This window comes from Rasamsonia byssochlamydoides, assembly GCF_041956645.1.
Source record: "Rasamsonia byssochlamydoides strain NRRL 3658 unplaced genomic scaffold VTN77scaffold_56, whole genome shotgun sequence".
Lineage (NCBI taxonomy): Eukaryota > Fungi > Ascomycota > Eurotiomycetes > Eurotiales > Trichocomaceae > Rasamsonia > Rasamsonia byssochlamydoides.
In genome coordinates this window covers 133,609-160,840 of record NW_027192439.1, presented here as the reverse complement: position 1 = coordinate 160,840, position 27,232 = coordinate 133,609, and the positions used below count along the sequence as shown (strand labels likewise).

The window sequence follows — 27,232 nt, the reverse complement described above, 5'->3', positions numbered from 1 at the left end:
AGGCAGCTTGACCTCGAGATCGGTTCGTTGCGTCAGAAGGACAGATGCAACCTCGGTACATATACGTCACGAACGGTTTGCCGTCTTTGTTTTCTCCTCTCTCCTTTCTTGACGGGAATGGAGTGGTCTATTGTTTCTCTGGAGTAAGCCGGGAGGAAGGCTCTTGTCGGGTGAGGCCGCTCGCTAGACCGGGTTGATTAGACTAGATTAGGTAGACATCTGGCTCGAGCTAAGACATCAACTTTGCAGCAGATGCAGACCATTCGCTTTTTTCCCACGGGAAGAGTGTCCAGATTCCTCCAGGCCATGTAGACAGCTGAGTCTGAAATCAGGCAGTTGAGGGGTGTTGACAGTGATATGGTGAAGGATCTCAGCAATTGTGAACGATATGTCAAGTCAGTGTGCTGAGAGTGGGCCTTTTATCAGGGACGCCTGAAGATAAGTCAGTTTTGGCGCTAAACCCAATGCAGGCCGCCCTGCCCGGGTCACGTTCCATCGCGGTCCTCACCGCCCGCCACAGCGGATCCGATGCATAATAATATTAGCCTGCGCTGCTTTTTAGCATCTGCCTTCCTCCGATCCTGGAGCTCGCGCCTGCAGTGACGGAGTTTCACATGGAGCTTGTCAGCCTTTCCCGACCGATCCACTGTCCACATCACTCGCTGCCACGCTGACCCGGCCCGCCCAATGGGATCTTCCTGCTCTCGCTTTATCCCTGAATTTCAACGGACCCATCTTCAAACGCTGTTTCCCACCCCCCTCCTGTCCCTCCAGTTGTCTCGATGACCCATCCAGCACAGCAACACAACCGCCTTTCTCGGTTTCTCCCCTCTTCCCATTATTCCCATCCATCCGTCCGATCTCAGATATTTTTCATCTCCGATTTCCATCCTGGGCCCCGTCCAGGGTTCGCATGCTGGCCTGTTCCTGGCCTGCCTAAGCTAACTCTTCAAGCGTGACTTCTCCCAGAGGTGGCTAATCCTCATTGGCGCCCAACCAAGGCCTTTTTTCCGGCGGCGCGCAAAGAACCGTCTCAGCAACAGCCAACCTGGACCTTGAATTCCTCCATCCCAGTGCGAGCCACAACGACACCACTGGGACCTCTCTCATTCATTCTTTGACCCCAAATAAATAATATTCTTACTTCCTTTCTGTACGCTTTTCTCATCTTAGGCGACACGCCAGGCGACCTCCACTCCGCGTCTCATTACGCGTGGTCGCTTGTCGTCGAGGAGCGTGCTGTTCTCTTTTTGGTCTCTTTCGCTGTGCTTCGGGTGAAACAGGTCGATGCACCGTGCCTGAGGGGCCAGTTGTCCATCCCCTTGCCTGATCGCCGCGTGCCAGGCCCGTGCTACGTACGAGTGCACAAGAGGCACAACATTGCAAGGCCGTCCCCTCTACTGATCTTATCTTACTCGGTGATTGCCTGAGGAATCTGATCTGGCCATCTACCGCGCATTCTTCTGGCACAGCCTCAGCCTCGTCCCCCTCGTTCTGTCTCAAGTCTAGAAGCGCCCGACCGTTTTTGGTTTCGCGCGCTTCGCTTTTTTTGCCGCCGGCGCCTGCGTCTCCCGCCCGCGCTAAACCTTACAAGGTCCGTTCCTTCCTTCCAAAATGCGCCTGCGCTTGGAAATCATTCGTTCCTTCCCTTTTTGGGCTTTTCGTTCCCCGGTTTCCCATGTCACGTGGTGCTGATCCGTGTGCGCCCGGTGATCCCGTGATCTTCAGTTCTAACCGTGTTGAATCCAATTTAGTTCCCTAGTTGAATCTCGGTTCATTGCTTGAAGTTGTTCTTGCACGCCGGCTCCCCCCATCCTCTCTCCCCGCTCTCCAAGCTACGCGTGCTCTCTAGCATGCGCCGGGGATGTCGTCGCGCTTCCCTCCTTCGTCCGGGTTTCCTCCCCGCGACCGTTCTCCCCAGCGCTACCCTGACCGCCGTCCGTCGCTGCCTCCCGGTCCACGAGATGACCCGAACTTGACGCCCCTCGGCCGTGAACCACCGCGGGGTCCCAAGGCCCTGATTGACTCCTCCCGTGGAGGCTCCTTTGGCGGTCGGGGTCGAGGATTTCCTCCACGGGGTGACTTTCGCGACCGGGATCGGGATCGGGATCGTGACAGAGATCGTGACCGAGATAGAGACCGAGATCGAGATCGAGATCGAGATCGAGATCGAGACCGTGACCGAGACCGCGACCGTGACCGTGACCGTGACTTTCGAGACCTTCGAGATGGCCCGCCCTTCCGCCGCGATGCAGACCGTGATTGGAGTCGGAGGGATCGTGATTTCGATCCTCGTGATTCCCGTGTCGGCTTTGGACGTTCTCGATCACCCGCACGAGACTTTCGAGATGCTCGTGACCCCGGTGGCCGGGATAGCGACATAGTTCGAATGCGTCGGAATTCCCGTGACAGTCTGGTTTCGACCTCTTCGAATCCACCCGATGGTCCCGCCGCTGGTATCGGCCCTCCACCCCGGGGTGGTCCAGGCCGTGGTCGCGGTCGTGGCGACTGGGAAGGCGGTCGAGGTCGGGGTCGCGGCCCCTACCCGGACGACCGGGATACCTTCCGTCGCAGAAGTCGATCGCGCGACGGCTGGTGGGATCGTGATCGGGATCGGGATCGTGACAGGGACAGAGATTTCCGAGACCGTGACCGAGACAGGGACAGGGACAGAGATCGCGACAGAGATCGCGACCGAGATCGAGATCGTGACCGGGATAGAGACTTCGACCGACGTGATCGTTTCGACCGGCGAGACGAGGATAGACGTCCAGAGCGTGACGACCGTGATCGCCCCGGCGATCTGTGGAGGAAAGATGGTCCTCCCAGCAGAGCAGAGAACCGCATTGGCAGCGTATCGACGAACTCGTCAATCGCACCGTCCGCCCCATCTGGCCCAGCAAGGACTGACGGTAAACCTGCTGAACAGACGGGCGCAGATCAGGCTCGCAGACCTTCAGTAGCCTCCGGTCCTACGACACGGGATCCCCGACGCGATTTTGATCGAGCAGACCATCCTCCCGCTCGAGCAGAAACGATCAAAGAATCAACCGCGCCCAGTCGTTCTCCTCCACCGTCCGCACCGCAAGTGCCCGCCTTTGGCTCAGTCGCTCTTCCCCCGCCGCCACCAGCGGCAGATAAGGCGTCACAGGCATCTACAGCCCCCGGACCGTCGTCGCCTGCCAAACTGGACAAAAGTCGAAGCCCGCGCATGGCGGCGATGCAGCCTCCAACGGGTCCGAAGGCTGATCGTGTAGAAGCTCCATCTCAGCCTGAGCCTCGAGCTCGACGGGAGAGCGTATCCGACCAGTGGACCAAGCAGGAGGTTCCGGTTCGCCCTTCGAAGCAGCCGCCCACTGCTCCCGCAGCCTTGACCGGCCGAGACCCGAGTGTGGTCCCGGCAGAATCACGTCCCCATGATGGACCGTCAACCACGACTCCTCCCAGCGGGCCGGCGACTTCACCTGGACGCACTCGCGCGCAGCTGCCTCCCATGGGTCGTGGTGGATCTCCTGGGCCCCAAACTTCCCCTCGTATGCCATTCTCCAGCGTGCCTACGGGCCCTCGTGCTCTTCAGCAACGGGCTCCTCCCGCACCCCGCGGCCCTTCCAAGGGCAGTAGCAGTAAGCAATGGGTGCGTCCGGGATATAATCGTGGGCCTTCCTTGACCAATGCACCCGCTGGTTCTCGGCGAGAGTCTCTGGAAGAGAGACGAGAGTCTTTGGAAGAGAGAGATCGCAATGCTGCGGTCCTTGACGATTTGAAACCGGACAACCGCGTGTCTGAAGAGGGTACAGAGTCGAAAAAGGCGGAAACCGCAGAGGCTGCGACCGATAGCAACAAGGTGTCTACGGATGCTGTCTCTCCAGCTCCGGTGGAGATGGAAGGGTTGAAACCGGTAGATGACACAGCAGAAGAATCAACTCTGCTCCCGGACTTTACACGTTCGAGCGATGAGGAGGATGAGAATGTGGTCTTTACGGAGGAATACCTCAACGAGAGGAAGGAGATCTTTGAAAAGGACATGCGGACTTTGCAGGCAGAAATGCCACCTCCTACTTTACAAGACCCGGCCATTGTCCAACTGTTGATGAAAATCCAGCTGCTTGGCATGATTGCAAACGGCACCATGCCTGAGGAGGAACTCGAACCGTCTGTGGTGCCCATGGATGTGGACCACGAAGAGAAGGGTCTCGATTCCGAGCAACCGGTGACCAAGACGGAGAAGGATGTTGAGGAGGATCTGACGCCCCCCACAAAGGACGACATTCCCCCGGTCACAGCTGATGAGGATTCAGCTTCTGTGGAGAGTTTGCCATTCTTGAATTCCGGACCTCTGACACCCCTGTCCGATCTCGATGTCTACCAGGAAAATATCAGGACTCACGAACGCATCAAGGAGATCCTTCGCCAGGAGCTTGCCAAGCAACGTCAAGAGGCGGCGCAGAAGAACAAACAGTTGCGGGAAGAATACGTCTCCTTTTACCGGCCATGGCGTTTGGCAGTATGGGAATTGGACCACAAGAAAGAGGAAGAGAAGAAGGCCAGTACGCCCGGTGCATCCACTCCGCCTGGTTCCGCTACCACTCCCGGGACTGAAGGACGGCGATTTAAGGGGAACAGCGAGCTGGATTTCCAGAACGCGCTCAAGGCGTCAGCTATCTCTGCGCAGGAAGAGTCGGAGCGACGCCGACGAATGGAAGCCACGGCACGTCCCGATCTCGACCGGGAGGCTGTCATCCCCGACATGCTCGAGCCGCATGAGAAGAAAGCAGGCATCTTCAAGGATACAAACAACATCATCGATGCCGCCGACGCCTTCGAGGTGTTTGGCTTCTATCCGCCGCCCAACGACTTTACCCCGGAAGAACACAAGATTTTTACGGACGCATTCATGGCGCATCCGAAGAAATGGGGCAAGATTGCCGAGGAGCTCCCGGGACGAGACTTCCAGCAGTGCATCATCCACTACTACCTGACCAAGGAGGAGATCAAGTACAAAGCCAAGCTCAACAAACGGTGGACGCGCAAGGGACGCACGAGGCGATCAGCCCGGCCCAAGTCCAACGCCCTCATGGCCGACCTGAACGGCATCCGTCCCGATGAAGGCGACGAGGAAAGCGTTCCCGTGACCGACACCGGGCGCCCCCGACGCGCCGCTGCGCCTACCTTTGGCGATTCTTCTACCGACGCGGACTCAGGACGTCGTGGCAATGGTGCTAAGGATAATGATCAGGTAGAGAAGCCTGCAGGCAGACGGGGCGGCAGGACAGGTACTGGATCGCGTGGTGGACGCAGAAAAGCAGGCCAGCAACAACAGCAGCAGCAGCAACAGCAGCAGCAGCAGCAGCAGCAACAACAACAGCAGCAGCAGCAGCAGCAGCAGCAACAGTCGCCAGCGCAAACACCGCAAGCTTCGCAGCCAACGACACAGCAGCCCCTCGTCGCACAGACGACTACCGCTGCCCCTGTTCCTCTCCTGGCCAAACAAGAACCGGGAACCTTGGATGGTGCGGTAGACACTCTCGTCCGGATCAAGGAGCAGCCAGAGCGAGAGGCGGAAGAGCTGGTTCCCCGAGCCAGGTCTTCCAGAACTCGCGGTAAGGAAGCCGTGTACGTGTTCGAGGCGGGTGAGCCTGAACCGGCGACGACGAAGCCAGCGACTGAGATGGGTTATGGATCGATGCAGCCCACCAGCTACTGGTCTGTTCCTGAAGTGCGGGACTTCCCCGTGCTGCTGGCGCACTTTGGCAAAGATTTCGAGGGCATCTCGAATTTCATGAAAACCAAGACGCCCATCATGGTACGTCATTTCGCTTTTTTCTTTTCATCTGATTCGTGTCCTGCCTGCAGATCTTAGTTTACGGCCCGTCCCGACAGTGTGTGACGTGGACCTTTCAGATTGCCCATTTTTTAACTTTGGCGGTCCTCCTGCTGACACCTGTGCCAGGTCAAAAATTATTTCCAGCGTAAGATCGACTCGGGCATGACTGAGTTCGAGGATATTGTCCAGATTGCCGAAGGAAAAAAGATGCGAGGTGAGCCTACTGGCCCGCTGCCGGTGCCCAGCGTCACTCCAAAGAGACGCTACGAAGCCACGCCCTCCGCCGTAACCCCTCGACCGCTGGCGCCCCATACCGATGTCGATCACTCGGATGAGAGTCGTCTGGCCCATAAGATCAAGTCCACCGCGCCCACAGCAATGTCTCCGCCTCCCGCGACGACGTCTCTCCAGATTCGCCCTGCTGCCGAAGCTCTTCCTGATCGGAACCTAGTCAGATACCCGCCGCTGGCTCAAGCGACCAGCGCGCCTCTCACCGCAAGCACAATTCTGGCCGACGATCCCTCGCGCTCCATGCGGCCACATGGTGTCCCGCCCCCGCCACGCATGTCGCAAGGTCCACGGATGGGGTATTTCACGGAGGAGCGCCGGGACGTGCGTCCTCCGCCGTCCGCCCCGGCAACTCCATCGATCCCTCCTTCTCGTCCGCCGCAGGAGGTGCAGCCATCCCCTCGGTTAAGTGGAGTCCCGGCACCTCCGCCTGCAGACTTGCCCCGGATAGAGCCTTTACCTGCCCAGCATCTGCGGCCACGGATGCAGTCCGATGTGCATGGAGCGCCCCCGTATCAGGCGCCACCGCCGCCGCAGCATCAGCAGCAACAGCAGCAGGTTTACGTGCAGTCCCAGCCACAGCAACCTCTGACAAGCTCCCACTCTCGACATCCGAGCTTGACGGCAGCTCCAGGCTCCCCGGCGCAGGCGATACCAAAGCACACATCCGAGGTCTCTCCTATGCGTCGCTCCTCATTTGGGCATGGTCAGCCTCAGTCATCGTACTACCCGTATTCCGGTCCTCCGGCGCATACCATGCCGCAGCAACAGACTCCGCAGCTCTCACCGTCCAAGGAACCTCCGCGACAAAGCTCAACGCCGGCGCCGCCGCCGGAGCCTCCTCGTCAAGTACCAGCGAAGCGTTCCAACATCATGAGCATTCTGAACGACGAGCCGGAGGAGCCCCAGCCGCGGAAGCGATTTGCCAGCGACCAAGTGGCAGCCTCCCCTCGTGGTGGGTACGCAGGAAGTCATTCATTATCTCAGTCCGCTTCGTCTCTACGTCGTGAGGAGACTCCTGTGTCGGCTTCCCCGCAGAAACCTCCTTATTTGCCTCCTAGCCAGCATCAACCTCATCATCCTCCCCAGCAATCACCCGCGCAAGGACCCTCGTCTCAGTCTCGGCCCTCTTATTCAGAGTATCAAACCTACCAACCTTCCGCTACTGGACCGCCCAACCACGAGTGGATGGCGAGATTCGACCCCAGAGCCCAATCGCAGCAGCAGCAGCAACAGCAACAAGCTGACCAACACAGCGTGCGTTCAACTGCGGCTGCAGCTCCACCGTCAACATTTGCCAGTTATGCACCTCCGCCTCCCCAAACTACTGCGAGCAGCCAACCTCCGACGCCTTCCCCCGCCCCTCCGCCAACTCAGGCTCACAGACCAGGCTATCAGCCCAGTTTCGCGCAGCCTCCACCCCCTCAAACACAGCATGCTCAGGGCGCACCCACACCGCCGCTGCTGGCGTCCAACTCTCGCGAACCGCCCCCTTCAACCAATCCAGCTTACCGTCAGGCTGCCCCGTCACCGACTCCTCGTTCTAACGTCCTGTCATATGGCTCGCGTCAGGGTCCGCCAACACCGGTGCAGTCGCCTGCTGCCTCGCTGAATATTCCTCCACCTCGTCAAACGCCTGGTCCAGGGTCTACCTTCAGTCCATCCACGCAGCACCCGCCACCCCCTTCTTCTCATCCGATGGGACCTCAACACCGTCACAGCCACAGCGGTCATCAGACCTATCAACAACATGTCCAGGCGATGGTGAGTGGATCACACCAGCAACAGCCGCCACCTTCGCAGCACGCACAACGACCATCCATAAGCCTGCCTGGAGGACCAGGAAACGGGCCTTTTGGCCACAGTACCCCTCCTCAACAGCAGCATCCAGGTGGTCCTCGACCGAGCGGTCTGAGTGGAGGGCCACCACCGCCGGGTCTTGGCATGGGTCGACCGTACACTCCTCCGGCACCCACGTTGGGCGGAATTCCATATCCAGCTGGAGGGCCTTCTGGTTCGTCTGGAGCGCACATGCACCACAATTCATACTCTCGTCACCCGCAAGGACCCGATGGTGGTGGTCATGGCGCACCAGGTCATCATCGTGTCTACAGTCAAGGTTCCAACCAGGGACCGATGCAGTCGAGGTGAAGAATTCGCAAGCGGAACCCATTAATTTCCTTTGTTCTGAACGCTAGATGCATACGATTTGGGTATAGATTTTGTCGATTACTCTGGGTGAGTCGGGTCCATGACGGGCGAGGAACTCTTATCTGCGACGATGTTTGTACCGTACATTTGATCTTTCACTCCCTATTTTTTCTTTCTTGATGTAATTACATTATACGATACACCTGATACACCTGATACACCTGATACACCCGGCCCGGTTCGGGATGTTGACATTGTGATGTACTCTAAAAACAAGCATATTCCTTCGTTTTCATTCTACTTGTATGTCATTGTATTCATGCTATTGTATACGTATAATCGGTGAATGGGATTTGAATTCAGCGTTTGTTTGACGCAATTCGGTAGACTGACATACTCTTGATAGCTGTAGCAGTATGTTTACTTTTCTTTCCTTTCTTTTCGTTGGTATCCCTTTTTTTTCGCCACTAATTGTTTGTGTCTGCTTTTCCCTTTTTTTTTCTGGGTCAAAAAAGTCAATGAAACAAGCGTTTTTGTTGTTCTATTGTAAGCTCGACTGTAGAGTGCTGTTCTACTCGTTCTCTCGGCAGCCGTCTTGTGACGTGACGCAGTGGATCGCGGCGAACCAAACTTTCCGAGTTCGACTAGAGCAACCTCACCTCACCTCAACCACCACCCGATCGTTCATCTTTCAGACACCACCGCCTTGCTCAGGCTTCGATGAAATCGATAATTCTTTGAGTGTATATACAAGATCTACGACCGGCGCTTCTCCAGCGTGCGCGCATCCTACGATTCGCCATTCACGCGCCTTCATCGCAGGCATGGCTTGATGCGACCAGCATAAATACGTTCCGATCGATTGTCCATAGTTAAATTATCATATTTACGGTAAAGGCAACGCGTCAGCACTTCGATATTCTTATACTGCCGCCATGTCGTCCCACTACAACACCGAACCTCCCCCCACCGCGTCCGCCACCTTGATCACGACCGTCGGACCGATCCACATCTCTCTCTTCGCTAAACAAACCCCTCTTGCCTGCAAGAACTTCCTCCAACACTGTCTGGATGGATACTACGTCGGAACCTCGTTCCACCGCGTGGTGCCGGGCTTCGTCATCCAGGGCGGCGATCCCACGGGGACGGGGTCCGGCGGGTCATCTATCTACGAAGACCCCGAGTTCGAATACGACCCTGACGGCCGCGATCCAAACGAGAAGGTGGTGTTTAAGGATGAGCTGCACAGTCGGTTACGCTTCAACCGTCGCGGACTGGTGGGGATGGCCAAGAGCGAGGATGGCACCTACGGGAGTCAGTTCTTTATCACCTTGGCCAACGCAGAGCGCGAGTTGAACGGGAAGTGCACGCTGTTTGGGCGTGTTGAAGGTGACAGCATCTACAATGTGGTGAAAATCGCAGAGGCGGAACTGGTCGAGGGCACAGATCGACCCGTCTACGCGGTGCGGATCACTGGCTGCGAGGTGGGCGAGTTGGGTCCGTTTGCGGGCAAGTTGAAGAAGCGAGAAAAGGTCGCGGTTGCAGCAGCAGAGGCAGAGAAGGCCCCGACAGTGAAGAAGAAGAATAAGAAGGGGAAAGCCGGGAAAGCATTGTTGAGCTTTGGAGCCGACGAGGCGGAAGGTGAAGAAGTGGTGAAAACGTCAAAGCCCAAATTCAACACGAAACTCGTGTCGGATGTTGAAACGTTAGACTTCGAACCAAAGACAGAGGAGAAACGAGCGTCTCCGGACAAGCCTCGAAAAAGGCCACGCTCGCCGTCGCCGCCCCGTCGTCGCACACCGGAGGATCGAAGATCTCGTCCCAAGACCCCTGATCCATACACGCAGCTGCCTGCTAAGGACCCTGAGGTTCCAGAACGATCGCCGTCACCGTTACCTCGGCGAACATCCCCCAAGCCGTCAGCTCTCGAACGCACCAATGCGGAGATTGCGGCTCTGAAAGCGTCGATGCGTCGGAACGTCACCACCGACCACGCTGAGACGGGTCGGAAGAAATCCGCCTTGGAAGCGATGATCCCGGAGAACGCGATTCGCGGACGCAAACGACCACCTCCTGGCAGCCTCGGTGCTGTTAACGGCCAGGGACCGATCGGTCGCGGCGGCACGACGGGTGAGGGCTACAGCAGCGGAGCGGACGCAGAGGCGCTGAAGCTCTTCAACGCGTTCAAAGCGAAACTCGAAAGCGCAGACGCGCAAGCCAAACAAAAAGCCTCATCTCGCAAGACGAGCCACCAGGAAGAGGCTCGCAACGGCGCTAAAAAGGAAGAAGGAGCAGAAGCCGAAGGCGAACAAGACGAAGAAGCCCAACTCTGCGACCTCCACTTCATCGCCAACTGCCAATCGTGCCGATCATGGGAGAACCCGGACCCAGAGGCCGTAGACGCAGATGAGGATATTTCGACAACAGCCTGGATGACGCACCAGCTGCGCTTCGGCAAGGACACGCTGGGCAAGGACCTGAAATGGAAGAAGGAGCATGCGGAGGATGCCGACTCGCTGGTGGTGATTGATCCGAGGGCGAGGGAGAAGGAGATTGTGGGGAGTCGGCGGAGGGATCGAGAGCGAGAAAGAGATCGAGAGCGGGATCGTAAGCGGGAACGGGCGGGGGAGAGGGAGTGGGATAGACGATAGGAAATTGAAAACGGATGTATCTGTTTTTGTATTGATTTTCTAGGATGTATCTATGCGTGTATGAATGTACTGTACTGTACTTGGCGGGATGCACAAAGCAATTGGGATGTATAATGCGACAAACAGCCATTCTATTTATCTATTTGTTCGACCAATCTTGTAGTAGTCGTAGGTAAACGATGTCCATGAATAAATGAGTGGATCAATCATGTAGTATTCATAGGTAAGAAAGAAAGCTTGAGCAAGACACAGGTAGCTAGGTAGGTAGGTATCCCTGGATATCAGCAAAGCATATATATATAACATCAGGTTTATTCTCATTATTAGTTAATTACTTATTAGTCCTATACCTAGTATGTTAATAAGAGTACTCACTCTTCTTATTTTCCCTATGGGGGGTTATATCGGCCAAAGGTTGTTTGTTTTTGATTATTTTAACAAGGGGAGATATCCTCCATGATAGATATATTGGATCAGTATTATAGCCAGCCAAGGCCTAGGGTAGGGCCTTCCCTTTCTTTCCGGTCGATCATAGCGCTATGCCCTTAGGGTGAAAATTATATCAGCCTTCTCTTTAGAAAAGGAATCGCCCTTGCGACTACTACTACTACTACCCTCTCTTGTTGCTCCTCCTTCTCTGTTTCAGTCAAGGAATATTAAAAAATCTCATAGGTTCAGCACAACAAAAGGGATAAATATTTAAAAAGAGGGATAGATCCATTCCACCTTATATTATATTTCCTCTGTCCCCCGACAATCCTATGCCTATGAGCTTACCTCGTTGTGATTCTGCTATAATATAGGGGCTCGAGATTTTTCTTCGAAACAAAAAAAAAGATGTTTTATATTGGGTTTAATGAAGGAAGGTCTTTTTCTATGTGCGGACATCATCCTCACTCATATTATCATCCACCCATGGATATATAATGATATTAGATGGTAATGATAATGATGTGCCAAGAGTGATATTACCTACCTACCTACCTACCTGAACACTGGCTCATGCTGATAAGTGACTTGTGCGGCATTACCTAGGTAGGTATACTATATTCTGAAAAATTAATTAACTAGTTAACTAGAGTGTGAAATTAGCTGTTATTTTTTTTCCATTGGCTGAGATTGGGATTGATTTCGAATCTGATTTGATTGGAGACAGACAGACATGCAGACATGCCGGTAGGCAGATAGTAGGTCGGTCAGTCAGTCAGCAAAAGACGATGCGAAATCTAATTTGTGGATTCATAAAACTTGATCGATAGACCGGTCTCTGGATATATATACATACATATGTAGCAGAGTGACTGACGAGTTATGGGCTTGTTCACTGACCCAGCTGCAGATTTGGAAGTTTACTGTTATTATCCTTATTCTAATCTCCCGGGGTTATTATTATCTAGCTGCCCAGTTGATGATAAATTGAAGGAATAATCATCAATTCCCCTTAGATGTTGTTTAACAATTAATTAACTAAGTTGATTATCTATAGGATAAATCCTATAATTTAATGTATGTAAATAACTGACTGGCCATTTATTATCACTACCACTGGTTGGTTGGTGGCTTTATTGAACGAACCTGTAACCCATCTATTACCTAGGTAAGTAAGCTGGATCATGATTGTGGCCCTTATTGTATGTACATACACACATAAATAGGTACATACATACCTATCATCTGCTCCAATACCGAGTTCTGACCCTGACTGGGTATTGTGAGCCTTGTAAGTGAATTACTTCTCTTCGAATTTCTTCCAGTGGTTTTTCCTTTTTTCCTTTTTTATCAATTGATGAACGGAAATTAGTCCAGTCAGTATGCATAATATAATTACTCTTCTCAAATGCAATGTCTACACTTGACTACTATGTAACATGTCTTTCCTGTATAATGCCTGCAGGTGCTGAAGGTTACATATCATATATATGCGTTGTTGTGCTGAACCATGGCATAATCATTCCATCATCCGATCAATGTCTTTCTTATGCATTTATTCTCCTATCTAGCGTTCTCTTACTCTGTCCCAGTGATCTTCCCAGCCATAGACAGAGCTTATGTAGATATATATATATATATATATAAAATAGGGACAATAAAAACATGTATTTTCCGTCATCACCACTCATCTTCGTCTCCAAAAATGCAACCCTCCCCTGCATCTGGTCCAGGTTCAGGCGGCCCGACCAACTGCCATACCATGCCAGGAATTCCCTACCTTTTATTGAATGATCTAGTACTATATAACATCCCTCTCTAATAGAGTACCTACCTAGGTAGGTAGTTCTCAGAGCATTCTCTTTTTTTCCGTTTAATAAATCTTTTGTCTTTTCTCCTTTTTCGTCTTTTTTTTTCTTTTCTCGCTTTTTCTTTTTCTTTTTTTTTTCCACTTGCTTCTGATGATAAAAATAGAGCTTTTTTTCTTCCCCTTTTACCTCATTCCCTCCCTCCCTTTCCTTTTTTTTCGACTCTTTTCTCACAGCAGTGAGCTATGAGCTCTCTTTTATGTCATATTAAATCTACATACATACGTACGTATGTATGTACAGTAATTACCTAAGAACCAATTCAAGAGGAATGAATGAATTAATTTGGCAGGAGATGAGAGATGAGATTAGAACGATATCTATATGTTAATTGTGCTCGTATCAAGCAAGGGAGGGAGGGCGCATGTCATATGAGCCTGAAGGATTGAGAACGGCATACTCCGTACAGAAATTAGCAGGGTTTTGCTTTGCTTTGCTAGCTACATACATAAAAAAATTCTTTTTTTTTTCCAACACCAACGGCCTGTATGCTAATATTACCACATCCACAATCATGTGAGTGAGTGAGCGAATCAATTAATTGATAAAAAAATATTTTTTCCTACCCTTTTTTTATCGTTATTTTTAACAATGAATATGTTCAATCAGTCAATCAAGAAATGAATAAATAGCAAGAAAAAAAGGAGGGGGCCTTGTATTATTTCCTATTTCTGTTCTTCTCGGAAATGATCAAAGTCATCTAATTAATCTAGATAGACACATAACCATTCACAAATAAGCAAAAAAGCAAAAATAAAAAAAGCAAAAATAAAAAAACAAAATGAAACAAATCTGAAGACTTGAAAAGTGAAAAGGAAAAAAGAAATCCATGGTCCCGACGAGGGTCGAACTCGCGACCTTGGCGTTATTAGCACCACGCTCTAACCGACTGAGCTACGGGACCATGTTGTGATGGTATGGTTCGGGGAGATGATGACCTTTGGGCTTTTGGGACTTTTGGTGCGCTTTCTTCGGTAAGAACCCTAACCTAATCATCATATGATATGATATGATATGATATGATATCAGCGCCCTGGTCTTATAATAAATAACGAATGATAACTTGACAGTAAGTAAGTAAGTAAGAGGAGGAGGACTTACTCATAGTACTACATATTGTATACATGTACGTAAAATGTTGCGTAGAAAGAAAGGTATCTATCTTTTCTGCGATTTCAGATTTTCTCAGATGCTACGGAGCATTCCTGACCGCATCTTTGGCCCGATAGAGTTAGACATACTCCGGGTCATACTTCCTGTCTGGCTTTATGTATGTATGTAGTACTACTGCACAGCATACTTGCAGCTTGCTTGCTGGTACTCTCTCTTAGCAAGTCTTTTTTGTATCCTATCGGTTTCATTTTCAAAGGGGTTGTTTGGGTTCTTCACTACTTTATACCACTGAAAATAAAAGCTATCTGAGAAGAAATCAACAAACTAAATAAATAGTCTTACGAAGCAGACAGATCGCAAGGAAAATCCAAAATTCTGAGGGTAGGACAAAAAAAATCTTGGATTTGCGTACATAGGTAAGTTAAAGAAAGGCATTCATTCTATTTTCTTGTCGGATCAGAGAAGATAGGATGGACCACTACAGATAGACAGACGACGAGGCTAGTAATTGTATATCCGCTTGGAAGGTAAAGTGGTTAATTAAAATAGAAAAAAAATAAATAAAAAAAATTAAAAAAAAAGGAAAAGGGAAGGGAAAGGGAAGGAAAAAGAAGAAAAAAAGGAAGAAGCAAAAAGGAAAAAGAAAAGAGGAAAAAGAAAAAGCCCATTAGATTCCAACAGCTACGCTTTTGCGAAACTATCAGATATTCAGACCCATAGGCCTGTTACCTGTACATATCCTTGTTCCCAGGACATTACATTTTTCTGTGCAGGGTATATATATGCTACCACAATTAAGATTGGTGGAGTTTCTAGGTAAGGAGTTTGGTCGTGCTGCTATACATGTACTGTACACACAAAATATAGATATCTGATCTCAATAACGGAGTTGAGTACTTCATTGCATGTATGTAGCATGATATCGGATGGGTGCTCACTGAGTCCATCCACGACCTTGGCTTATATATATGCTCACTAGGCAGTCAACTAGTTACTAAGCATCCTTATTTTATAAAGCAGTATACTGTATCTGGGAAGATGAAATTCTAGAGCTGGCGCAGAGCAAAAAAAAAATATTCTGTATATATATGCACATATATACATGTATACATGTATACCACACCTACTGTAGGTCCCCCGTACAGTTATTACCTAGTACAGTAGTTCGTTCCTGACGCCTACTGTACGGCAACATAACCAAGTCTCAACTCAACTCCTAACTCTCACCTCCCACCTCTCAACTCTCGTCCCGTCCCGTCCCGTCTTGTCTGGTCCCGTCCAAAACAAAAATCCCCATACCCCATCAGCACAAACGGCGCCCAGAAAAACGGACTGGTCCAGTCGAGCTGTGGCAGGAGCCTCTTGTGCAGAGCGAGAAGGTATCGACCTTCGGGGACGATGTCTGCTGGAGTGGGACTGGGAACTCCTGCTGCACCTCCTGCTGCAGCTTCATTTTTCTGCTGCTGCTGCCGCTGCCGCTGGTTGATAATCGAATTCCACGTGTTGAGCAACTCGTCGAGGAGGTTCTCCGCGCGGGCGCTGTCGAGGTGGAAGAGTTCTACCTGCGCTTGTCGGAGGGCTTCGGCGAGCGGTATCGGTGGCATGTCACCACCCTCCTCTTCGTTCTTGTTCTTCTTCGTCGTCTCCTTCAAATTCCGATAAAACAGCGTCATAAGCAACATGCTCGCAAAATCGCTGACGTCCCACAACGTGCCGATATACGCCTGACAACCCGTGCCGAGCACGACGTGCGTGAAGCCTAGGACGTCGTTCCCGACAGTGGCTTTTCCAAGCCCGCTCAGACAGGCTGCAAAGACGAGGAGATTGGCACTGCTCTGGATCTGGGACAGGTCCAGGACGCGAAAGTCCTCGCCGATCGAGATGGAGGATAAGAGCGGGTTGTGAGGGTTGACTCTGCCATGCGTACCGATGTGGAGCACCGACGACGACGACGACGACGAAGAGGAGGCGCCTTTGGAATTCAGCGCGCGAGAGGTTCGACGCCTCGATCGGCCAGGTCGAGAACATGTGGGCGATGTTCACTGCTTCGATGCCCGCCATGGCGAGATATGTCTCCCGCGTATTCCGTGAATGCGAGGACTCAGCCTGCGACTTGGCGCCTTTGGTGAAGACGGAGACGGTTGGCGTTGCAGAGGCAGCCTGGCGCTGGGACAGATGGTACAGGACCGTCAAGCTCGGGGTCTGCGACAACGCGGCATGCAGCAGCAGTGGTTTCTCGTCGAATATTAACGCCGAGAAAGGGAACGCTGTCAGCGGCTGGGACACTGAAAAGATGACATGGCTCTTCGTGCGGATGATATCGGCGAACGGGCCCAGCAGTACCGCCGATATCTGCCTTGACAAGACATCTAGACGATCTTTGCGCCGCTGTTCGGCGTCGCCTTGCAGCCCAGTCATCGATCGCATAATCTGCATAAATTCCATGACCTGCCTGCGTATGTCCACATCACGAATGCTGCTTTGGTGATAACGCTCAATTCCCCTGTTTGTCACCCCGAAGATAAGGCAGCCAAGCCGGGAAAAGCTCGCGTCGATAACGATGGCGTCTTTTTTGATGTGCTGATATAAAGACCGCGGACTGATGCTGGAATTAACAGTCTTGATCAGTGCATTCGCCGACGAGGACCACCCGCTCAATTCTAATCCCTCCATCTCGGCTTCCAGCTGCGTCAGCTCCTCTTCCTGCTTGGGGGTCCGTGACGACAGCGATCGAAGATGGGTCATTGCTCTGCGCTTGTAGATGCTTTCCGAAAGCTTCCTGCTCTCTTCCACCGGTTCAGAAGCAGTTGACGACCGCAACGAGTCCACAATAGCCCGTGCCCGTCCCTCTTCGAGAAATAGCAATGCATGCTCTTCCCACGATGCTTCAGTCGGGTGGCCATGGTCGTAAGCAGAGAGAACGGCCATAGGAAGTCCGATTTCTGCGCAACGAAGACATATCTGCGCCAGCGACACAAGGGTCTCAATCACCCTCACTGTTGACAGACTTCCGACCCTCGCGTCGATGTCAGTCGTCTGGCGGCGACGCAGTTCAGTGAGCTGGTGGGCCTGGAGCAGTCGTCTGAACGCTAATTCCGGCCGGCCATTGTGCAGCGCGATAAGCCCGGCAGTGCCCAGTCGAAAGGACAGATTCATTGCAGTGTCAGTAGTCGCATCTTCCAGGAAAGACGGACAAAATCCCTCAGTCATGTCCAGCACCTTCAACCCTCGCTTCCAGTCCTTTGCAATGACACAGGCGTAAAGGACGTTATCCGCAGTATCGGGAAAGAAGTTCTCCATGTCGATGCTTCGAGACAAGTTCTCTATCCTCCCGTTGAAAAGAGTCGCGTCCGTGATCGAGTCGAGGATTTCACGCGCTTTCCGCACGTCGCCCAGCCGTTGGCACGCTACTATCCGAAATAGTTCTCCAGAAAGCGCCGCCTCCAGAGCAGGTGCCTCGTCAATGAAGCGATAGAGGATATCCTCGCCCTTCTGGAGATCGCCATCCAGTACGGCACGCTGAAACAAGATGTCAGCCGTGTGAAACTTTTCGCTGACTTTCTGCTCCCGTATGGCAGTATCCCAGAGCTGATCCAGCCGCTGTCCACGGTGGTGCAAGTCGCGCCTGTTCTGCATAGCATCTCTCATCATTTGAAAGCTCTCGTCGTGCTCCAGGAAATGGAAAAACCGTTCCTGCCATCTTGCATAGTTCTCCATGTCCTCCGTCCGGGCGTAGATTCTGGCGACTTTACTTTCAAACGTCCAAATCAGATCAAACTTTTTCCTCAACATGTCCTCACGGTCGAGAGCTCCCATCGGCGTTGCGGCACAGGAAGCGATCTTGGATTCATAATACTCGACCGCTGCGTCAAATTTCGACAGACACTGTTCATTCAGGGTTCGAGCAGCCGAAAAGTTAAACATGTCGTGGTGTATCTGCGCTCGCGCGACCAGGGAGTTAAAGGCAGGAATGATGTCGTCGAGCTGCACACAGCACTCGTAGGCGCACTCATAACAAAACACAGCGGCATCAAAACGAGAGTACCTCTCCCACTCCCTCCGCGCGAATCGCATCAGCAGAAGCCCGAGAAAATGGGAAACGCCTTCGTTTTTGGCCTCGCGACCCCACTTGCCAATGTCCGCCGCGCGCCTTTTCACGTCCGCAGTGTGGTTTCCTTTGGTGACGTCGAGGAGAATCTGATGTGCTTTGACAACTTGCGCATTGGCTTCGTCCACGTCAAACAAGGCCAGCGATTCCTCGAATTTCTTCCCCGCGTCTTCTATCAACCCCTGCCAGTCGCTGTGCTGCATGTCCAATGCGCAAGCTCGGGTATGCAAACAGCAGCCCTGGCGGAGTAAGACCGCGGCCTGTCCGCGTGGGCAATTCGCCTCCTGGAACAGTTTCAAGGCCATGTCGTAGCAATACTTGGCCTCCTCTGATTCTTTGAGCGGGATCCTGGCTTCAACAGGGTCCCACACACTGTTATCTCCTCCCGCTGAAGACGTATCAACGGGTATCAAATTGTGAGTGACGGGGCTCGCGAAAGGGGGCGACAGATGATTGTCACCCTCCATCAGCTTGCAGTTGGCCATGCCAGCCAGGTCGCCTGCTTTTTCATACTTCGAGTAGAGAGATTTGAGCGCCGTTTCCCCCGAGGCAGAATTGATCGCGTAGTGAAGTTCCACGATGAGTCGCTCCAGATACAGTGTGATAGCACCAGCGTTCATCGCCACCGCTCGTTCTTTGAGCTGGAGCAAACTTGCCGCTATTTCAGCAATGGCTGCTAACGGTGACGACGGAGGGTCCTTAGCCTTCCATTTCCCATCGGGAGCGAGTGGATGCAATCTAGCAGTCAGGGTTCTCAGCTGGATGGGAAAATACAAGATAACCTGTAGGAGCATGTACACAGATTGATCTCTAACGGTGCCGCTTTCAAAATACAACTGTGTACTTTCCTGTAGCTGCATTATTATGTCGTTGGGCCCTGCAATGTCGCTCAGCATGGGCAGGTTGACCGGCATCATCGGCTCGTGTCGGAATCGAATGCAGGGAGGATATCGTCTCGTGTAGTCGAGCAGGAGTTTGTAATTGGCATGATGCAAGCCCCAATGGGGGGGAAGTCGTTCGAGGAGGGCTTTCAGCTGATCCAGCGTGCTGTATGCATCGCTTAGTCTGCCGGCGAGGATGGAGAGGATGATACTGCAGCGAAGGAGCTCTGCATGTTGTTCTGGGTCTGGAAGGCCTTCTCGCTTGTATCGATCGATCTCATACTGTACTGCCCGCAGATTTCCCCGGTACTCTTCGGCGAATATAGAGCGACCGCAGAGGGTCATAATGCAGTCGACGTCCATAGAGCCCATCAGACTGATAGTCTTGTCATGTCATCGTCCTGACGACAGGCACTTATCCTCGCGAGTCTTTATATGACCCAGAAAAGCTGCCATTTGTAGTCATCACTGACTGGAGAACTTTATCGCGTTGGAGGCACTGAAGTAGCAAGCCTTCTTTAGGCGGCGCAGCAGCTGACCGACCGGTCTAGACGACTTTCTCGCTTAGCGTGTGCTTGATGATTCGATGAGGCTGAAAGACGATGCACGATTGTGAATGCTGATGCACAACTTGCCATGTGGTCGCTGCATTAGTGGCGCAGTCACGGCCCGCCCCGCGAGAACCCCGCGAGAGAGAGAGCATTACCACGGTTCTGCTGGTTTTTCCTGGATTGCAGTTGTTTGTTTCAGTTCGAGATCCACGGAGATCGTCAGGCCGCTTCCCTCGCAATGACCGGAAGCGACGAGGATTCGTTCTACCTGTACGGCGTGGGCGAGAAGCCCGAGGCGTTGACGCTGGGAAGTCTCGTGTTAGAGAAGTACTGGCAGCCGCTGATCGCGCGGCATTATACGCATGAGCTGCTGAGGAAAGTATCACGCCGTTTTTCACAGGTATTAGGACCCTGCTAATTGATCCCTTGTTTTGTTTTCTCCAGTGAAGAAGAACTCGAGAAAATCGCCTGGTCAAGCAATCTGCAGAACTGCGTGTTCCACGGCAAATCCCGGCTGTCGCCCGGGATCGGGCTGAGTGGCGCCGACATTGTCAATCTGAATCTGGCGTGGAAGAAGGATCATGAGAGGGTTGTGTTTGCCCGGAGTGGGACCAGGCTGATTCTTAAAGAGTAGGGACAAAAAATTTCCTTGTTTTCTATCAATTTTCTGTCAATCTTCTGACGTTGCAGACCCGAGGAGTTTCTACGGCAGCATGTGCTTTCGAACGCAAAGGCACAAGCTGCGCTAAAGTTGTGGCTATCAGCAGCTCGCAGCCAATATGTTCTCAACTTCAAGTGGGCGCGACGGCCCAAGATCTGGCTGCTGACCGGTCTCTATCTGCTAGAAGGAGCCCGGTCGATCATCCGGAAAGGGGGCTCATCAGAAGTATCTGTGGGAGTCAGCTCCTGCACCGTATCAGCCTTGACAGGCGTCCCCATCGGCGGATCCGTCTCACTCGGGCAAGGGAGCTCCTGGGAGATGCAGCTAGAGATGGACGAACGACACGTGTGGGCGGCACAATACCGGCTGATCGATGCACGGTACATCAAGCTGGGTAAAGACGGAGCGGAGGCAGCGTTGCCTGCGTCGATAGCGCTGTACAAAGACATCCTGAGCGTCAACCTCACCCGTGGTGCTCATGAAGACGGTGTTGAGATTGCGCTGGAAAGCTCCACGGAACCTACCGAGTCAGAGTCTCCGAATGGGAAGGAGGAAGAAGAAGAAGAAGAATTCGAAGCATACGAGAAACGGCTCGAAGAGACCATCCACATCTTTGAGAGCGCTCCTCCTCAGTTACTTGGATGAGAGATACCACGCGGGTTGAAATTCATGTTCGTTTCCCTTTTCGGAAGACAGGGAAAATCCGAAGACAGTCATTCAAATCATTCACATTTTGAAAGGGAATCTATAGCAGAGGACTCTGTCCTCCACTATTATGTACATCACAGACACATAAAACCAATCAAGCATACCGACTCAGGCAGCCCGACCAACCAACAAACCCAACTTGTAGTTGTCCGTTCACTGACACTCAACAAACCCATCATAGCTCGACGCCCCAGTATGCGTAATCAACCCCGCCAGCTCGCCATTATTATTAAACACCACACGGTCCGCACCGGGGCTGCCACCATCATAAACCGACCCGTCAGCCAGGATGGGGAATTCATAGTAGGGCCCGGAAACAGGGAAGTTGAAGCCCTCGTAGTCCTTGTACTCGTGCGGGTAGTCGCCGGCCTCCTCGCCGTTCTGCTCCAGCGAGTAGCCCTGCTGCAGGGCGGCGTTGATCTCGTCTTGCGAGTAGCAGTCTTTGCCGCAGACGGCGGCGCATTGGCGCTTGAGGGCGGCGGCGGAGGCGCCCGCCGCGAGGAGGAGAGGGGTGAGCGCGAGGAGCTGGTAGAAGTATACCGTCAGTATGTCGTTGTACGAGCAGATTCAAGGAGAGAAATTCTGCTCATGAATAGGTGTACTGCAGACGGATCGACAGGTACTGACCTTGCTCAAATACATTTTGTCGGTAATAAATTCAGTATAATCTGACGATTAGATCTGATCTAGACTGGAGTTCTTCTGTTGCTCCTGCTTTGTCGAGAGATGTGTCCAGGCGGTAGCCCCCTATATATATACGGAGTACTCCGTATATAGGGCAGTATGCTACGCATTGTCGTCCGCAATGTCACTCGAATCGTCCTGCTGCGCTGGCAGACCAGAACCAGCACCACCAATCAAGCCGCACCGAGTGATTTCTTGATAATTGAACCTCGGGTCTCTAATTTAGTGAATTAGTCACTGGACGATCCTAAATCCTGATCTGACCATGCCGGCTGCTGATTTGCTTTTTACGAGGTAGATCGGGATCACCAGATCAGGGACGCAACCAATCCACCAATACAAGATCCTGCGATCTGCATGTAACAACTGGTTTAGGAAAAAAAGTCCACTTTCACCAACGGACTACTACCTACGGAGCAAGCTAGATATTATTATTATTAGCTGGCTTATCAACAGGCTAATTTAGTGTGGATGGATGCAAGGCTAAATGTAACGTTTGTCGGAAGTCCCGGTGGAGTCGAGAACATCCATTCATTCCCTCGCAGGTAGATGTACTGTCTAGTATATGCAGTCTTCTCAAGCAATCCGGTCGGAGATTTATTCCATTTAGGCTCGCTGATAGGATTATTATTCATTCTTCTCTAAAATTGGCCCATGGATAGTATGATATGAGCGCGAAGTATAGTACAGTAGTAGAGACAGGGTTGACTCTCCCGTGTTGCCTGTCGATCTGGGGATCCACGGTTACAGCGCATCGGGCGACGGACTATATCAAGGAAAGACAAAAAAAAAAGACAAAAACAAAAAAAAAATAAGCACTGATAACCTCATATTTTTTATGTAAAAATAGGGATAATCCTGCTTGGCAATATCATACCTAATCTAGCCCTATCAGCAGTCAGAATTGTATCACGAGTGTGGAAGTCCAGGTTTGATTTATGGATGGTATTGGCCCCTCTTACTTAGTACCTACCTAGGTAGGTAGGTAGGATCTGATTTAACGATAATAATACTTCCGAGGTAGAGACCTGTACCTAAATTAGCATTGGTCCGAGTCTAATAATAATAACAATAGTCAATCTACGGAGTAGAATAGCATATGAAAGACTAAAGTCTCGACCTAGCCATGTATGTACATAGCGATGTGTATAATTACCATCATGATTACTATTACTATCATCCTGATTCTGATTAATATTATTGTGCTTATCCGGATAATTATTCTCTGCTCCACCTTTTTTTTTTCTGTCTTGCACAATTCATCCCAGACATCTACATAGATGGAGCAGGCAGATCCAGATCACCAGAGAAGCCAAGGTCAGCAGCATATTAATATTGGAATTAATATTGGGATCAATGAGTACCTACCTAGGTAGGTAGTTAATAACTTCTTCCGGGTACTGGTCCTGGGACAGTATGTACATACAATTGTAGTTGAAAAGGCGGGGGAAATGATATTCTCTGTTTCTGCCTGGGAATTATTTACTTTGTAGGTAGATTGCAGAAAAAGAAAAGAATAAGATACCCTGGTGAAACTCGCGTTTTGTTGGACAGTTTTATCTGATCTGATCTGGCCTGATCTGCCCTGACAGCACACTTTACCTAACTTCTTTATTCATGTGACATGACTGCAACAGGGAACATGACTTGCAAGACCAGACCAGCAGTCAAGCCCCCAAGGTCACATTACCCAACTTCTTCACATAACCTGACTTGATGAGGTTGGGGAAAGGAAACTCTCACTTTATCCGACTTTACAATATAATACAATCCTGACTTTGCAGGGTATAACTGATGATGACCATAAGTTATGGTCCAGCTCTTACTTTATTTATTACTCAAATTCTTTGTATGGCCTGACTTGACCCCTACCTTTACAGGGGTGGGAAGGTGGCAAGTCTCACTTTGTACAGTAGGTCCGACTGCTTTATCTGGTCCTAACTCGAGTTTCGAAACTCTCTATATTAGTTGGCACTCTCAAAGCAAAATAGATTTTTTTTTGAAATCATTACCTGAAAAGAAAGATATGTCCAGTTACCAAACCAGAGGTCTTCAAGGAATCTGGCCTGATGCGTACCCTTGGCAGGTAGACAGAAGATATAGACATTACCTAGATTGTCTGATCAAAGAAAGGCTCACCTGACACTACACAACACGCATCATCTCGGCGGACAAAGTGATAATAAGTAGGTTAGGTTAGTTAATCAATGCCGAGATCAACACTGTAGACTGTATACGAGAATTCCATCGAAAGCAATAAATTCATATCACACTGCTGCCAATCTGCAATAGGGTATAGATGTATGTACATACTTCATAACAAATCAGCCGTCTAAAGGGTATCGCCAGCGCCATATTTATGAAGAAAAGAAATGAACTGCCACCAAACAACATCAAATGAAATGGAGTTAAAAATCAAACTGACGCAGCTTTTGAATCCAGCGAGCCGATGCAGTCGACTATCCATAAGGATAGGAATAGCGATTCTTGTTTTGATTCGACGGAGGCGAGGTTCTCGTCGGAGACTGACCATTCATTGAATCATTTGGCTCCTCTCTTCCCCTGCCATACTGATTTAGCCCTTCCCGGGACCGCGATCGCCGGAGCGATTTTTGCCTCCCCGTCAACGTTGGTGAAGCCCGTGGACTGCGAGCCGACATGGGAGGAAATGCCATTGTCTAGGACAACTCGCAAATTGAGCGTGCCGCCTTCCAGATTAGATGTGAGAGCCTGGCCCATAGACCGGATCTGCTGGTTTACGGACGGCGGGTGTTCTGACGGTTGCCATGATCTCTGGTTAGAAGAGTATGACCCAGAAGTACGATTCTGGCCCGAGCCCGTTCGCAGATTCGTTCTTGTCGTTGGATCGTTGACGACGCCGTCAGGCGATGTCTAATTTGCGTTAGCATTGGCAGTCGTATAAAGAAAGGTGACTCACATTCGACGAATATGTACTCCCAGGCATGTTGACATAATCATCAAAAGAACCCGCCATCGTCGCAAAGTTGAATCCCCTGCTTGAGTCGACCGGCTCAAACCGCTGGCCGATTTCATGGCAAAAGTCGATCGGCCTCTTGCTCAGCGGTTGATATTGCGACAACCCCAACCACCAACTGGGAAACCTGCCAAACCAGACATCGATCACCGGGTCGATCTCCAGCGAGAAACGCAATCTACTATCCCAGCTGGGTTTCTGGACCAACATCACAAACGTAAACTCGCGCGGCAGACCGGACCGCAGGAGTGGGTTCTCAGTCAAGGACCAGAAAATTTCGCCGTCCTCGACATAAAATTCCGGACCATAGGGACTTTTCAGCGTGCGCACTGATCCCTGAATCTTCATCATCTCGTATAGCTCGTACTGCCCCCTCACGCTCCCCGACGGACTCAGGCTGGCGACGACAGGAGCGTCGGAGATGCCCAAGGAGCCCGCCAGGCTGAAATTCCATTGCAGCGTTTCTGGCGACTCTGCTCCGTAGATCAGATGCGGAGCATACATTAAAAATCGCGGGTTCTCCTGCAGACACGGTGACCCCTGCTCGTCCTTGGAGAAGGGCGCGTCAAGGTTCTGGATCGAAGCCTTGATCGTGGCCGCTTTGAATCGATGCGACCGGCAATCGGACGGGTGGAACACAAAGTTGACGGCCAGAAAGTCGACATGGTCGATGTCCCGTCCGGAGATGATGGGGCTTGAGAAGTAGCCGTGCTGTAGACGCTCCACATGGGCCGTGATGTACGCGTTGCCGGGCAGACGACGCTCGTAGATACATTTCCGATGGACCAGCAGGCGGGAATCAGTCAGATTGGGATCGGTGGGCCTCTTGGGGATGGGCTGCAGAGTGCCTGGCGTTTGTTGGATGGGATGTGATGCGGGAGAACTGACGACGGTGGTGTTGACGAGGGTGTTATTGTTCCAGGGACTCATGGCGCCTCCAACAGAGGAAGTTCGAAATGAAGCTCTTTGTGCTGACTTCGTTGGTGGAAGACTGTGGCCAGTCACCTCCTGCCCAACTTGGTCAACCTCGATTTAGCTTCCCCTGGCAGGAGCAGTCTGATGTCATGTCTGAAGAACTGCCGATCGTAGATGACAAGAGTATAAGACAAGAAGGACAAAGTAGCGTGTTCGTTGTTATTAGGAGGATGGTTCGCCAAGGCACTGCTGCGTTATGCTGAATCCAGGCAGCATGCGGCTGACAGCCACAACTGGTCAATCTCGGTCACATGCCATGTTGAAGGTATGGTGATGGGTGCCATCGGAATTCACTTGAAGCTGCAGCCGGTAAGAAGACAGCACAGAAACGCTGACCAGGACTCTTGTCTTGCGATATTGATTTCCGGGGTTAGTTCATGGAAACAGTCAAAATAGACTGTTGACAGTTGCAAGGGACCCTGCATGCAGCTGCATTGGGAACCACTCTAAGAGAAGCCCGTGGCTGCTCTGGCATATATTTTATCCACAGGATAAGCACTCAAAATTCCCAACAGTGACGATATATTTTCAAAGTATATACTGAAGAAATTATGTGTACTCTTAAATATGACTGGATCTGAACAGAAAAGTAAATTTCCCTTTTAGGTTAAATTCTACAGAGAATGTTATGACAATACCTATACCTAAGACTCCTACCTCTACTTTTGTCCCATAGGGCAAGGAAGAGATAACATAAGATTCCCTAAACTATATCCAGTTATTTAGAGAGCATTATTTCTAATATTATAACAACAATCAGGATTCATACAGCATACACAACCCAACCGCAGCAAGGGCAATTTCTTTCTGGAAAGAAAGCCTATTACCTTAGATATCATATCATGGTATAAGCGTGAATATCTCTTTGTTACTGTTGGTCAAGATTTTTTTTCAAAAAAGTACTTTATTTCCGAACATACCAGTGAAATAATGCTCCAGGTCAGTTGAACTGACTTCTTGACTTGACTCAACATGGAGGACCGACCTGACCTGACCCAGATAGGACCTGCTGTGTAACCCTCCCTCTCTACCTGACTTCATCAGATGGCCTTGTTCAAACAGGGCGTTGAAGGGAGATAGTAAGGTCAAAAAGCAACATCTCACTTTGTCCAATTTCTTTGTGTAACTTGACCAGATGCGGGCAGAAACGATGAAAGCCTCACCTGACCCGACTTGTTTTTGTTTTCTTTGACCTGACTCAACCAGGAGACTGGATGAAGCTATCTCTTGTCTTATATAAATGATCACCAATAGGGTAGATAGATCAATAAAAATTTAAGAGAAGAGGAGAGGAGAGAGAAGAGAGATGTCTGTATTAGGTATATAATAGACCTTTCTTTATAAA

General features: G+C 51.1%; 4 protein-coding genes and 1 non-coding gene across 5 annotated transcripts; 1 reads left to right on the top strand and 4 right to left on the bottom strand.

Moving 5' to 3' along the window:
- Positions 1 to 1,864: 1,864 nt before the first annotated feature.
- VTN77DRAFT_7060 (uncharacterized protein) lies at positions 1,865 to 8,263 on the top strand (the record flags this gene model as incomplete). The annotated part of the gene is made up of 2 exons (XM_069423408.1): positions 1,865 to 5,803; positions 5,951 to 8,263. The coding sequence occupies 2 exons, from the start codon at positions 1,865 to 1,867 to the stop codon at positions 8,261 to 8,263; spliced, it is 6,252 nt and encodes a 2,083-aa protein (XP_069275690.1).
- A 5,778-nt stretch (positions 8,264 to 14,041) lies between these two features.
- On the bottom strand, positions 14,042 to 14,115 carry VTN77DRAFT_t111. The gene has a single exon. It is a non-coding gene; the product is annotated as a tRNA-Ile (tRNA).
- Positions 14,116 to 15,929: 1,814 nt separating this feature from the next.
- Positions 15,930 to 19,685, bottom strand: VTN77DRAFT_7059 (uncharacterized protein; the record flags this gene model as incomplete). Its single annotated transcript, XM_069423406.1, has 1 exon — positions 15,930 to 19,685. The coding sequence occupies one exon, from the start codon at positions 19,683 to 19,685 to the stop codon at positions 15,930 to 15,932; it is 3,756 nt and encodes a 1,251-aa protein (XP_069275689.1).
- Positions 19,686 to 21,386: 1,701 nt separating this feature from the next.
- VTN77DRAFT_7058 (uncharacterized protein) lies at positions 21,387 to 21,875 on the bottom strand (the record flags this gene model as incomplete). The annotated part of the gene is made up of 2 exons (XM_069423405.1): positions 21,387 to 21,758; positions 21,861 to 21,875. 2 exons carry the CDS (start codon positions 21,873 to 21,875, stop codon positions 21,387 to 21,389), a joined length of 387 nt encoding a protein of 128 aa, XP_069275688.1.
- Positions 21,876 to 24,458: 2,583 nt separating this feature from the next.
- On the bottom strand, positions 24,459 to 25,842 carry VTN77DRAFT_7057 (uncharacterized protein; the record flags this gene model as incomplete). The annotated part of the gene is made up of 2 exons (XM_069423404.1): positions 24,459 to 24,809; positions 24,856 to 25,842. The coding sequence occupies 2 exons, from the start codon at positions 25,840 to 25,842 to the stop codon at positions 24,459 to 24,461; spliced, it is 1,338 nt and encodes a 445-aa protein (XP_069275687.1).
- Positions 25,843 to 27,232: the final 1,390 nt, after the last annotated feature.